Source organism: Rutilus rutilus (assembly GCF_951802725.1).
Source record: "Rutilus rutilus genome assembly, chromosome: 18".
NCBI lineage: Eukaryota > Metazoa > Chordata > Actinopteri > Cypriniformes > Leuciscidae > Rutilus > Rutilus rutilus.
In genome coordinates, this window is record NC_140231.1 from 12,773,322 (window position 1) to 12,786,312 (window position 12,991).

The 12,991-nt window shown below is 38.6% G+C and overlaps 1 protein-coding gene across 3 annotated transcripts; it reads left to right on the forward strand.

Moving 5' to 3' along the window:
* The first annotated feature begins 360 nt into the window (after positions 1-360).
* On the forward strand, positions 361-12,885 carry septin4a (septin 4a). Of its 3 annotated transcripts, none has more exons than XM_084387269.1 (13): positions 361-440; positions 534-672; positions 2,307-2,612; positions 2,726-2,822; positions 2,909-2,995; positions 4,596-4,719; positions 4,915-5,049; positions 7,134-7,251; positions 9,014-9,115; positions 9,199-9,295; positions 11,337-11,499; positions 11,586-11,685; positions 12,553-12,885. In XM_084387269.1, the coding sequence occupies exons 2-13, from the start codon at positions 652-654 to the stop codon at positions 12,610-12,612; spliced, it is 1,410 nt and encodes a 469-aa protein (XP_084243395.1). In that variant the 5' UTR covers positions 361-440; positions 534-651; the 3' UTR covers positions 12,613-12,885. The 3 variants fall into 3 exon arrangements, with proteins under 3 accessions (XP_084243395.1, XP_084243394.1, XP_084243396.1); XM_084387268.1 differs by having other exon boundaries at positions 362-436; XM_084387270.1 differs by having other exon boundaries at positions 362-436; positions 566-672.
* The last annotated feature ends 106 nt before the right edge of the window (positions 12,886-12,991 follow it).

A 12,991-nucleotide genomic window follows, 5' to 3' on the forward strand; every position in this document is an offset into this window, starting at 1 on the left:
GAGTTTACTGTAGGCTATATATTCTTTTTTAGTTTTACAGTGTAGCCTTAATCAGAAATAAATAATAAAATAAAAAGATCCCTTTATTTACCATTATTACTTTCATTTAAACTGCTGTACATTTACAATTTTTGCATTTGCTATGGCTATTAAAAGAAAACACGTATTTTCATGGTTATAAGTTAGCAATTATTTCAGTTGAACGCATTTATTGCTTAATCTAGTTGTTTCCGTTTTTCATATATTATACAGACAAGCAAACGCTATGACGCAAACCAACGCATCTTCAAGCTGGCGTCGGCACCCAGTCGACCAATCAGAGCGCGACGTTTATAAGCGCGACGCAACTGAAACGCTCCCAGTACACTGCAAGTGAACGCGAGTCACGCGACGCACCGCACAGCTCTCACTGATAATTGAACAGTTGGCCGTGCTGGTTTGTGTGTGCTGTAACTTTGCTTTCCTCCGTATATCCTGAACGTTTAGCGTCAGGAAAGCTGCGTTAATTTAATTTTCTGTACTAATCTCCACAGATAAACTCCGCACCTAAATTTGATTTATTTAGGTGGTAAACATCAACCGCATTGACAAGTGGATGTTACTGGTCTGGTGAAATGGAGCACCTGTCGTCGACCACCAACCGGTTCGTGAATGCGATGTACAGACAACGCGGTAAGGGCTTTTTAAAATACAAACAATTTATTTTCTAAATTATTTGATTTGATTTGCAAATGTAGGTCAGAAACGCATCTGACTGATTTGGAACTTTAATATGGTCTCTTTCTCTCTGTTTACACTTTCATTGGCTCCAGATCCTGAGGTATGGATGCATAACTACTTATTTATGAAAGAAATGTAGTTTGAGTTGTAAGAAAACAATCAAACTGTGCCTGCAGCCACGACCCCCACTTCTCTAGCATCTTACTGGAGATCAGGGCATTAGTGTGAGGTATTAATGCGTCTGGACTAATGAACAGTGACAGGCTGCTGGATGAATGCAGGTCACGTTGTTTGCATTAGAGACTGAGCGACTTCCTGTGTTGAGGCTTTGTTTATTTGTGACGTTCAAACCTGTTGAGTGTATCCTGTAAACATTTTTTTGTAATTTTAACTGTAAAAGCACAGTAAAACTTTTTAGTTGGTTAACAGTAAGTTCCCTTTCTATATTCGTGGAAAAACGTGAAATATATCTAACCTTACATTTCATGTAATTTTACAGTAAAATTAAAATTGGAGCGTGACAGCCCCAGTTCACATTCATTTACATTTTTAGGGTGAACAGATGATAAAGTCCACTTATGATTTTCTCTTATAATGCTTCCAATACACTTCAATTTAATGAAAGTAAATAGGGATTGGGTCTGTCAAGCTCTGAAATAAAAAAATGATAAAAACTAAATAAATACCGTCAAATAAGATTACCGGTATGTTTCTTACACAAACTCTTTTAATTGATTTATTTAGGATATGTGGCTATATATAGATGGTTAATTAGATGGAAGAAATAAAAGGATTATCACAATTTATTATACAATTAAATACAAGAAAATAATACCAATCACAATTTAGTATAAAAAGACATGCAAGAAAGATCACAATTCAGAAGCCCAATCACAATTCATTATGCAAGTATTAAAACGATGACATACTTTTCAATATATTTTAAACATTCAATGAAAGAATTTCCAATTTTAATCTTACATTTCATGGTTTATGAAGATCAAAATACATAGCTCTCCTAAAACTGAAGATACAATAGCATGTTATCAGAGGTTCTCAGCTGGTCATCAAGGTCCACTTTCCTGCAGAGTTTATGCTGTGACCATTTACCTTTGACGCTGGGACTGACGTCACACTCGAGTTGACCGCGTTCCAGTACACTTGGTCAGAAAAACCAAGTGTACCTTTGTTGCGCTTGCTCTTTCGGAACACAAACACATTAAAAAAAGCGGCATTTTACACAGTATGCCGAAGTATGATGTCTACAAATAGAGGTTGGGATAGTATGTGCACCACTGAGTTTATTAAGAGACACAGAAGTGCTATTGAACAATATATTACTATTGTTTCACTTCGAATGATGCGCTGAGTATCCGTATTGGATTCTGAAGTCAGGGTTGTTGCACTTCCGCTAAGTTTCCCAGTCGCAACACTGACTTAAGTGTGCGTTCCAGTTAAAAGTTCCTACTGGGAACTAGGAATCTCCCACTTCCAAGGACAAATGGAATGCACCATTAGATCCAAGCTGATTATTTAGAGTTGATCTAAACTGAAACTATAAAGTCATTTGTGTCCTACATCTGCAGTTGTCTAGTTTAGCCATAGGAGACTGTGAGGACGCTGAACTGGCCTATACCATGAGAGACCTGCCCCCTAGAGCCGGTCACACTTTCCCTGGAAGTGAGATGCCCATGATGGACCGGGAGCCCGACGGCAGCAGCCACCCTCACAACCCAGGGATGCCCACTTTCACACGACCACTGAGCAGAAGTCTTGAGCCGGAGTTAGTTCGCCGTGGCCAGCTCAGCTCCATGAGCTCTCTGGATTCTCCCATGAGCCCCTCTCGCCCGAAAAGTCCTTGGGGCAGATTTGACCCCTATGACTCTGCTGAGGTAATGTCGACTCAGGCTATTATATTGCTTGCTTCAAACTTGATTTTGTTTAAAATCCATGTTTACCTATTTTGAAATCACATCACTATCTGAGATTTTTTCCCTTTTTATAGGATCAAGATAAGGAATATGTTGGCTTTGCGACGCTGCCTAACCAAGTGCACAGGAAATCTGTGAAAAAGGGGTTCGCCTTTACTCTTATGGTGGCAGGTGAGGTCATCAGATGTCAAAGACCGATAGCCAAAGTAAAAGTTATATTTGATGTCCTATAATTTTGATCCTTTTGATGCTTCCAGGGGAGTCAGGTTTAGGGAAATCTACACTGGTCAACAGCCTCTTCCTCACAGACCTTTACAAAGACAGGAAGATGCTCAATGCTGAAGGTAAGAGTCGGGGTTATCGTTAACTAAAGCTAAAACTAGAAAAACATTTTCATTACTCGAAATAACAAAATGTTTATTTATTTAACTGAAATAAAACACTTAAAGGCAACAAGTGCTAAAATAATTGTAAAAATAAACTAAAACTCTATAGATTTTTTAGATAAATGACAAAAACACAACAAAATGACAAACTTTACTATTAAAAAATGTAAACAGAAATTCAAAATATTAACAAAAACTGTAGTAGTATATCAATGATACTGATTCAAGACTGGTTAGAGCAATATTCTTCTGTAAAACAACATTTGTTGTTATATTTATAAGCATTATGTTATTTATTATTTATGTTCACACACATGATCTCTTAACAGTAATCTACCAGTAAATACTGTACGTGTGAAAAGGGCTTATGACTAGGCACGGTTAATTCAGGTTATAAAATGTCATATGATATACCCAGCCAAAATTGTAATAATTTTTTATTTGATTTACCTTGAAAAATACATTTCAAAAAGTAAAAAAAAAAAAGGTGTTTTCAAGGTGTAAGGAAAATGCATTATTATTTTTACTTGATGGTCGTTATCTAAATTCTTTCTTGAAAATAGTATATATATTTTTAAAGCCGTATGAAACTAAAGACGGGTGCACACTGCGATTTTGGCAACGATTTGGCCGTCTGAGACAAATTTTTAAGTATTTGATCGTTAGTTTGACATGTTCACCGACAGCCGATTAATGACCGTTGCGATCAAGTTTTACCTCCAACGAAATTCTGGCAGTGTCAGAAGATTTGACTCACTGTCCTGCAGTGTGGCTTCTCCTACGACGACCGTTTTTCAAGAAAAGCCATGACCAAAATTAAAATGAGACATTTCTTTGTAGCCACCATTTCAATCCCGTGTGTAATGCAGCTCACATCACCGAACGTGTCATTGACTGATGATGTAAAACTCCGGACAAGTTTTCTTGCGTGCGTCCATTTTTAACGCGTCTTGACTGCCGTACAGTCTGACATTAATGACAACTGAGAACAACACCAATGAAGATCTTTTTTATGAAATTTGTGAGCTTTCTCTCCCTTTATTGACAGCTACACAACTGACACTTTGACGCTTCAAAAAGTTCATAAAGAAATCGTAAAATGAATCCATATGAATTGAGCGGAGACTCAATTGCTTTATATGATGAACAGATTTAATTTAGGCTTTTATTCACATATAAACAATGATCAGCAAACATAAACAGAAGCTCGACCGAAATTACTTGACACGCGAGAACAAACCTCATTGGTTCTTGCTGAAGCTCAAACGTGCTGCGTAACCTGAGAATGAACCTCATTGGCTCTTACTGAAGCTCAAACGTGCTGCGTAACCTGAGAATGAACCTCATTGGTTCTTGCTGAGGCTCAAACGTGCTGCGTAACCTGAGAATGAACCTCATTGGTTCTTGCTGAAGCTCAAACGTGCTGCGTAACCTGAGAATGAACCTCATTGGTTCTTGTGCGAAAGTATTACGGGTTTGGAACGACATGAGGGTAATTAATGACAGAATTTTCACTATCAACTATCGTTTTTAATATTTGTCATTGACCCATTTTCAGAGCGGATCTCGCAGACAGTGGAGATCACAAAACACACTGTGTCTATAGAGGAGAAAGGAGTCAAGCTGAGACTCACCATCGTGGACACGCCAGGATTCGGTGATGCCGTCAACAACACAGAGTGGTGGGACTGCATTATTATTATAGTTAATGACACAGGAGTCATTTCTCTCAGAATAAATGTTTACTGTGTCATATTGTCTCTCAGTTCCTCATGATGCGATTTGTTTTTATGACTTTGGTGATGCAAAGTAATTATATCAAATACATTTGCTAATTTTCAGCTTTTTAATCTCCATTTAATGTTCATTTGTAATAGTTGGAGGGCAGTTGAGGACTACATTGACCAGCAGTTTGAGCAGTACTTTCGTGACGAAAGCGGCCTCAACCGTAAGAACATTCAGGACAACCGTGTGCACTGCTGCCTCTACTTCATCTCACCTTTTGGCCACGGGTAACACTCCCTGACAAAACAAGTGGAAGTGCTTGTTATTCACAAGTAGTGATCGATAGTTTGAGTGTGAAAGATGTGTTGGCCAAGAGAATGCAAGTTTTTTGAGTGTGCATGTGCAAATGTGCTTCACACTAGCATAGTATACGTATATTCTCTATTTCTTAGGAGCCGTTTACAAGACACCACTTTCAACTAAAAACGGAAAACTTTTTATGCGTTTTGGTGTTTCATTTACACGAAAATGGCGATTTGAGGGCCTGAAAATGCAATCTTTTGAAAACAGAAAAGTGCAAGTTTTTGACTTTTTGATGTCACGCGCATGCGTACTAAGTGTTCAGTCTATAGGTGTGTAGTGTTTCTTTTCAAAGTGACATCGCCAACTACTGGCCTAACAGCAGAATACAACAATTTTAATTATTTTCACGGATCCTTGTGAGCGGGGATCGTTTTGACAACGTTGTCATCTGTACACAGAAAACACGAAGGAAAAACGTTTCAGTTTTTAGTACATCATTGTCATGTAAACTTAGTCTTAAGCCTCGTTCACACCGGGGCGTTTTTTGATGTGTCTTTGTGTTCATACCCAAGCGATTTTCGCTGGCGATGCGCCGAGTGAACGTGCAAATTCACTCCCTGACAGTAGATGGCGCTTATTGAAAAACAGAAATACCCTGGTACACAAGGTGTAATAAGTTCTGTAATTGCAGAATCCTATTTGATCTGCAATTCCTCTCCATAACAACTCCCTCTTATCGAGATTTTTGTAGTCGCTGTGGCGTTTGTCTTAAAGTTCTTTGTGTTCAGGCACCAAAGAGACCAGCAGCTCTACGTTCATCTTGCCTCGTTGCATCTTCTTCTTCGTCTACTTCCTCTTCGTCGTCTCTATCAATGTGTGCTCGGCAAGACCGTTTTGTGCTTGAGCGCCATCAAGTACTGTAACGTTAACAGATCCAGGCACGTGAACAAAAGCGCCAGTCTCATTGGTCGGCCATTTTTTAACGCTGTGCGTCAAACCAAAAAAAACTAACCTGAGGTGTTTTTTTTTTTTTTTATTATGCTTTTACGCCTGGCTCTTGGTGTCGGTGTGCATACTCACATTGGCGCCCTTTGTTTAGTCATGAGCCGTTAATTGTCGGCGGTGTGCACAAGCCTTTATATCCTTCCTTGCTCTAGCTTGCCTTGTACTATTCTGGACAATGTTTGAAACTTTGTATTGTTAGCACTTGTATGGAAGCTTGTTTCTGCCACGGAATAAAAAGTAATTGTGACTTTTTATCTCACAATTTAAACTTTTTTCTCGCAGTTGCAAGTTTATATCTCTCATTTGTGTCTGTATTTTTCACAAATCCAAGTTCATATCACAATTTTGATAAAAAAGTTGCGATTACCTTTTTTATCTTTTATTTTATTGCCTCCCTAAGATGGATTGATGTTGTAATCCTCATTTGTAAGTCACTTTAGATAAAAGCATCTGCTAAATAAATAAATGTAGTACCCCGTGTGACGTAAAAGGGAAGCTGGGATTGAAGCAAACAACTGTCAGTGGAGAAAAAATAGCAAAGTAGTCTTTAGATGCCATGTTTGTTATTTACAGCAAAAATCTGACATTAATTTAATCTCGAACTGATTAATTAGAAGTTATTACTCCACCACCTACGCAATGTCATTAACGACAGTTCTGTACTGTTGAACCAAAGTAGTTCAAACGATTGGTGTGCAATTAAAGTTACAAAGCTTTCAGGAAACAGTTGTGACTAGCTAGTTAATGTTTTTCAACAATGCATCGTACTACGGTAACTAAGCAGCGAGATGCCTCATTGTAGGGGAAATGAACCCTGGGGTGATTTAAATGGCCAGTATTTGGTGATTATCTGAGAAATAAATGTAATTTTGTATTTTTTTGTGAATTTTCATTGCTGTTTTCCAGATAACAGCATCACATGTTCTAGAACCTTTAACGATCAACCACTATTCACAATATAAATGTAAATCTGGAGTTTTAACTCAACTTAATGACAGTGGCATTTTGTCCTGGAAATGTACCTCAGGAATCATGGGAGTGACTGTTTTTCTTCTTGTCTCAGTCTCAGACCGATGGATGTGGAGTTTATGAAGACGCTACATGAGAAGGTCAACATAGTGCCTGTGCTTGCCAAAGCAGACAGTCTCACTCCAGAAGAAGTCAGAAAAATTAAAATGAAGGTACGCACAATGTATAAAAATGCTGGCTAGTGCATATTGTTACGACCCAGTCTTAAGGTGAGGCCACAAAGTGAAGTGGAAAAGACATCTAAAGATCCTTTGTACACTTTTATTTACAGGGTCACAAGTGAAAGCACAAATTTAGGGGGGAGCAAAGGCCAAAACAACAAACAAACTCCTAACAGGAACAGCTAAATTCCCTACCAAAAGAATAAAATAAAAATACAATTTACTACTCTACCTCCCTAACAAAAAACAAGAGTAAACCGTATTTACAAAAGAAATGGTGCCCACCCCCTACAGTAATATCTACAGTAATATACAAAAAGCAAAGAGGTTGCACACAACAGTCAAGCCAGCATGTATTTCAACAGGAACGTAGTGATGGTCGATTTCCAAACACTTTTCATGAAGCTTCAAAACCTTTATAAATCTTTTGTTTCGAATCAATGGTTTGGAGCGTGTATCAAACCGCCAAAGTCACGTGATTTCAGTAAACGAGGCTTCATGATGTCATAATTGTTTTTTAAACTTTTAGAAATTTCAATGGTTCACCACTGAGGGGCGATGATTTCTGTGAACCCATGAATCATGCGGATTACTGAGTTCGCCCCCAAGCGGCAAACCATTGAACAAATGAGTTTGACCTGATCTCTGATCAGTTTTATACATTTGTACATGTGTTTATTAGACATTAGTATAATTAAAATTAATAATATTAGTTAATAGTCTCTTGTTGGCCTGTTTAGCTGTGCAATCCATGGAACAAACAGAACAAGCCCTGAAAATTATAAAAGGGTTTATTTATTTAAAAAAAAAAACATTACACAGACACTTGATATTTAATCTTATTAGATGATTAGTTTAATGCATTTGATAGATTTTACTTTCAATAAAACATTTGCATTGGGTTTGTAAAATGGGTTTTTATGCGTGTTTGGCCTGAGTTTTTGTTGCACTTCCATTGTTACGACCAGCAGGGGTCACCAGCGTGTGGAGTTTTGAACGCTGTGTGAACACACAGTGAATCATTTTGCGAAGCAATTGATTCAAAGCTTTGAAAAGCTTTGTTTCTCCCATCACTACAGGAAAGCCAGAACTGCAGATCCTTTAATTGCTCCTAAAGCAAATCACACATTAACACAAATCACATTTGGAGATCACTATAGTCTGATCCAATCCTGTGGATAGAAAATGAAGGACGAGAGAGAGAGAGAGAGACGATATATATGTGTGTGTGTGTGTGTGTGTGTATATATATAATAGGGATGCACCGATATGAACATTTTGGCCAATACAGATAACTCTTTATATTTGAAAGCCGATAACCAATATATTGGCCGATAAATCTAAATCCAAATTTTTGAGAGCCTGATTACAAAAACAAAAGTCTCACCATTAAAAGCTGTGTTCCACACACACAATTATAATGTTCTCATTATATTTTTATGTAGGCTATGTGACAGACTTGCGGTGCACATGTTGCACTTTACTGTATTTTCCTTTTTTTCCAATCATATTTCAAGCAAATCAAAAACATCATGGAGAACAGTGTGGATCTCAAGTGTCTCAGCTGAAGGAAATAATCCATTATTTATCGGCTTTAATATTATCTGACAAATTTTCTTATCGGGCCAATAACGATAACATTGAAAATGATCATATATCGGCCGATACCGATATGGTGGCCAATATATCGTGCATCCCTAATAAATAAATAATTATTTTTATCACAGTCACTGTGTGTTTGTTTTCTCTCTAGATTTGTGACGAGATCGAGAGATTCGACATCAACATCTACCAGTTCCCTGAGTGCGATTCAGACGAGGATGAGGAGGTCAAACTTCAGCACCAGGAACTGAAGGTGACCCGACCCAGCTCCATATGCACATCAAATTCTCCGTAACACTGACTTAATTGAAATGTGGCTTTCCTTCTTTGTTACAGGACAGCATTCCTTTTGCTGTAATTGGCAGTAACGTCCAAGTTGAAAGCCAAGGCAGGCGCTTCAGAGGCCGTCAGTACCCCTGGGGTATGGTGGAAGGTACTCGGACTCTGTTGCATACATAATATTTTATTCATATACATTCAAACAATTAAGTGTCCCTGCAATTAATTTATGCAGTAGTAATCTTTACTAAATGCTCTTACCCGGATAAAAACAGTACACTCATGTAAAGCGGTATGTACTATATAGAAAATCTTGATAGTTAAAATCTTAAATAGTGATATATATTAAAAGTTGGATCCTACTTTACCTGCATACATACAGTACTCACGTAAAGCAAAATACAGTTGTAATTTAAATTATTCAACCCCCATTGCAAATCTGGTTTCTTGGCAAAATGTACAGACTTTCAGTTGCTTGCAATGAACAAATCAAACAAAAGTAATTGTAATGCACAACAAATGATTCAAGTGGTTTCCCCAAATTCAACTGAAAATGCAACTTTTAATGACAGCAGCTTCTGGCAGCGTTTCTGAGGAATCTTAGCCCATTCCTCATGAGCAATGGCCTCCAGTTCAGTAATATCCTTCAAATCCCACTAGAGATGTTCTACGGGGTTCAAGTCAGGTGACTGATGGCCACTGTAGAATATTTCAGGACTTCTTCTGCAACCAAGCCTTGGTGGAATTTGAGGTATGCTTGGGATCATTGTCCTGTTGGAAGGTCCAATGACTCCCAAGCTTCAGCTTCCTCACTGATAGGATTTCCCGATACTTCAATGAATTCATCTTGCCCTCCACACGCTGCAGGTTTCCAGTGCCAGAGGATGCAAAGCAGCCGCAGAACATCACTGAGCGCCACCATGCTTAACTGTAGACAGTGTTCTTTTCAGCCCATGCTTCATTCTTCTTCCTCCAGAGATACCACTGATCCATAGGGCCGAAAAGTTCGTTTTGTCTCTTCGCTCCAAAAAACAGAATCCCAAAACTTCTGTTGTTTATTTATGATTTTGAGCACTTTTCTTGTTCTATTGGGTCAGTAGTGGTGTACGTCTTGGGAGTTCTGGCATGCGTTTAGTACGCGCCTTACTGTGCAAGCTGAAACCTCAGTGCCTGTTGCCACCAAGTCTTGCTGCAGGTCTTTTGCAGTCACTCGGGGGGGTTTTCTGAACCCGCCTTCTCAGAAATCTGGTTGCAGCCGTTGATAGCTTCCTTTTTCTGCCCCATCCGGGTAGTGTAACCAGGTAGCGAACTATGCTTCCAACTAATTTTTGCTCTTAACTTTTTGGACCATTCTGTTGACTTAGCCATATTTCTAACATGCAGTCAAACATTACACTCAACAAACCCTAGCCAGTTCAGATATTTCATGTGTTCTAGCTCTCAAGCACACCTGGGCTGAATCCGAAATCGCGGAAATCCACTATTCCCTACATTAGTCCACTAATACTGTTCACTTGAAGGAGTGGATGAAAATGAGTGAGTGAATTCGGACAGCCGTTGAGCATACATCGGTCACACACTTGTTATTGCAGTGCAATGTGGGATTGAATAAGTGAACTCAATAACGTCCACTATGGTTTCGGACACCACTACAAATGGCTGTCCCCTCAAATAGCGCCATATTTAAGGGTATAGGGGGCGATTTTGGATTCAGCCATGGTGAACTAATGAAGCCCTTGATTCGTTGCATCAGGTGTGCTTGAGGCAACACCTGGTTTGCAGATTTGTGCTGTTGTGGGGGATTCTATTGAGGGGGTTGAATAATTTTGAGACTGCAGAAGTCATTAAAAGTTGCATTTTCAGTTGAATTTGGGAAAGCTCAGCACAACAAATGTTTCAAGTGGTTATTTCTATTACTTTTGTTTGTTAATTGCAAACAGCTGAAAGAATTTGATAGCAGATTTATGTCATCATAAAATATCAACTATTATTGCACAGCTCTGTATATAAAGTTGGATTATATATTATCGCAACCCCCTCTGTCACCTCATGTACCCCAGTTTGGGAACCACTGCTATAAGGCATAAAGATAAGATATTATAACCATTAACGTCATAATTTTCTATAAAGCAGCTTTGAAACCATGTGTTTGCGAAAGGCGCTCTACAAATTTGGATTTGACTTGACTCTTGCAGTGGAAAACCCAGAGCACTCCGACTTCCTGAAGCTGAGGAACATGTTGGTGCGCACACACATGCAAGACCTGAAGGACGTGACGCGGGAAACGCATTACGAGAATTATCGCGCTCAGTGCATCCAGAATATGACCCACATGGTGGTCAGGGAGAGGAAACGCAGGTCAGAGGATAAACGGACATCAGTCATCACTGAGTGCTTCCTGTGTGCTTTATCTTTACTGTGTTTCATTGGTTGTGTTCATCCAGTCTGTGTAACCGGGTGAGAGACAGCGCCTCAGACCTTCCTTTGCCTTTGGTGCCTGTGGACAGCAACACTGAGCGCCTTATTTGGGAGAAAGATGAGGAGGTAATACTGTTCTCTTGTTTTTTTGTTTTTTTAACTAGACCATGCAGCGTCTTCATTCCCTTTGGAATGGATTCACTGGATGGATCTACTATTTTTGAAAAATACTAAGACAAAGAATAGGTATTATGTATTGATAACTATGTGGGATATTTGTACTTGAAATGAGTGTCACATGACCTGGGCTTTAGAGTAGCATATTAGCATACTACTTAGTATTATTCTATATAAAATATGGCAGATATAGAAAAGGTGTACAGAACCACGTCCCAATTATGGTCTCTGAAATAAAAATGGTTTTCAATTTGAGTTTTGTATAAAGGCACACTATGCACGATTTGTACCTTAATATAACAGCTTTGAAGTCATTTCGATGGTAAACGAACTCGTAGTAGAGCGAATCATCCCGCTGGCAAAACCAGCAATGCAAGTTTTAGAGGTGGCGCCCCGCCAAACCAACTTGCTTTTGCGGCACGACGTCACATACATCAACAACATATGAAGCAGCCTCTATGGAAGACACTAGCACGCATTTCAGACGTGAATCATGGCAGAGTCGACGAAGAAAGCGCGGTCGGAAGAGTGCAGAGACGGCTCTGCGTGAGTGGTATTTACGACAGTAACGTTAAATATAAGTACTCCACAGCGACTCCAGGGGGCGCTGTTTGAGGAAAACGGAAACTGCATAGTGTGCCTTTAATAATGTGTTTTAACAGTCTGATTTGCATACTATATTCTGCAACAATAGAAGGTATGTTAGTATATTTCAGCACAGCCAATGTTTAAGTCTTTCCTTCTGTTTAAACTTCCCTGATAATTGTTGGCAATTTTCCTTACAATTATTTTTTTTCTTTCCTTTTTCTTCTGCAGTTGCGGCGAATGCAGGAAGTTCTGGAAAGGATTCAGGAACAGATGCGTCATGGACATTAAGACAGACTTATCCATTCATTTAAATGTTTATGATTGAAATACAGTTAGAGATGTCAGAGGTTTTGCAGTGAATATTAACTGTAAAATGTATGTTCTGTAAATGTAGGTGCTTGAAGAAATATGTCCTAAATTAGCCTTCAGAAGTATGGGATGCATTTAAATAATTATTTAGCTGACAAAAAATACTTTATTTTATAATGTAAATATGAACAACTATTGTGGTACACAAGAAATAAGACCAGTACAACTTGACTTGTAAATGTCATAAGATTTATTATGAATCGTCATTGTTTTTTTTGTAGTAATCTAGCATTTTTGAATAAGTTTTATTACTATTTCAGTTAAACACGGTGGACAATTCGATCTTAATGCAGCCCAA

Coding starts and splice junctions, on each gene's coding strand:
- septin4a (XM_084387269.1), top strand. CDS start 652: ATGCGATGTACAGACAACGCG. Junction 2,613..2,725: donor ACCCCTATGACTCTGCTGAG/GTAATGTCGACT, acceptor CCCTTTTTATAG/GATCAAGATAAGGAATATGT. Junction 2,996..4,595: donor GAAGATGCTCAATGCTGAAG/GTAAGAGTCGGG, acceptor ACCCATTTTCAG/AGCGGATCTCGCAGACAGTG.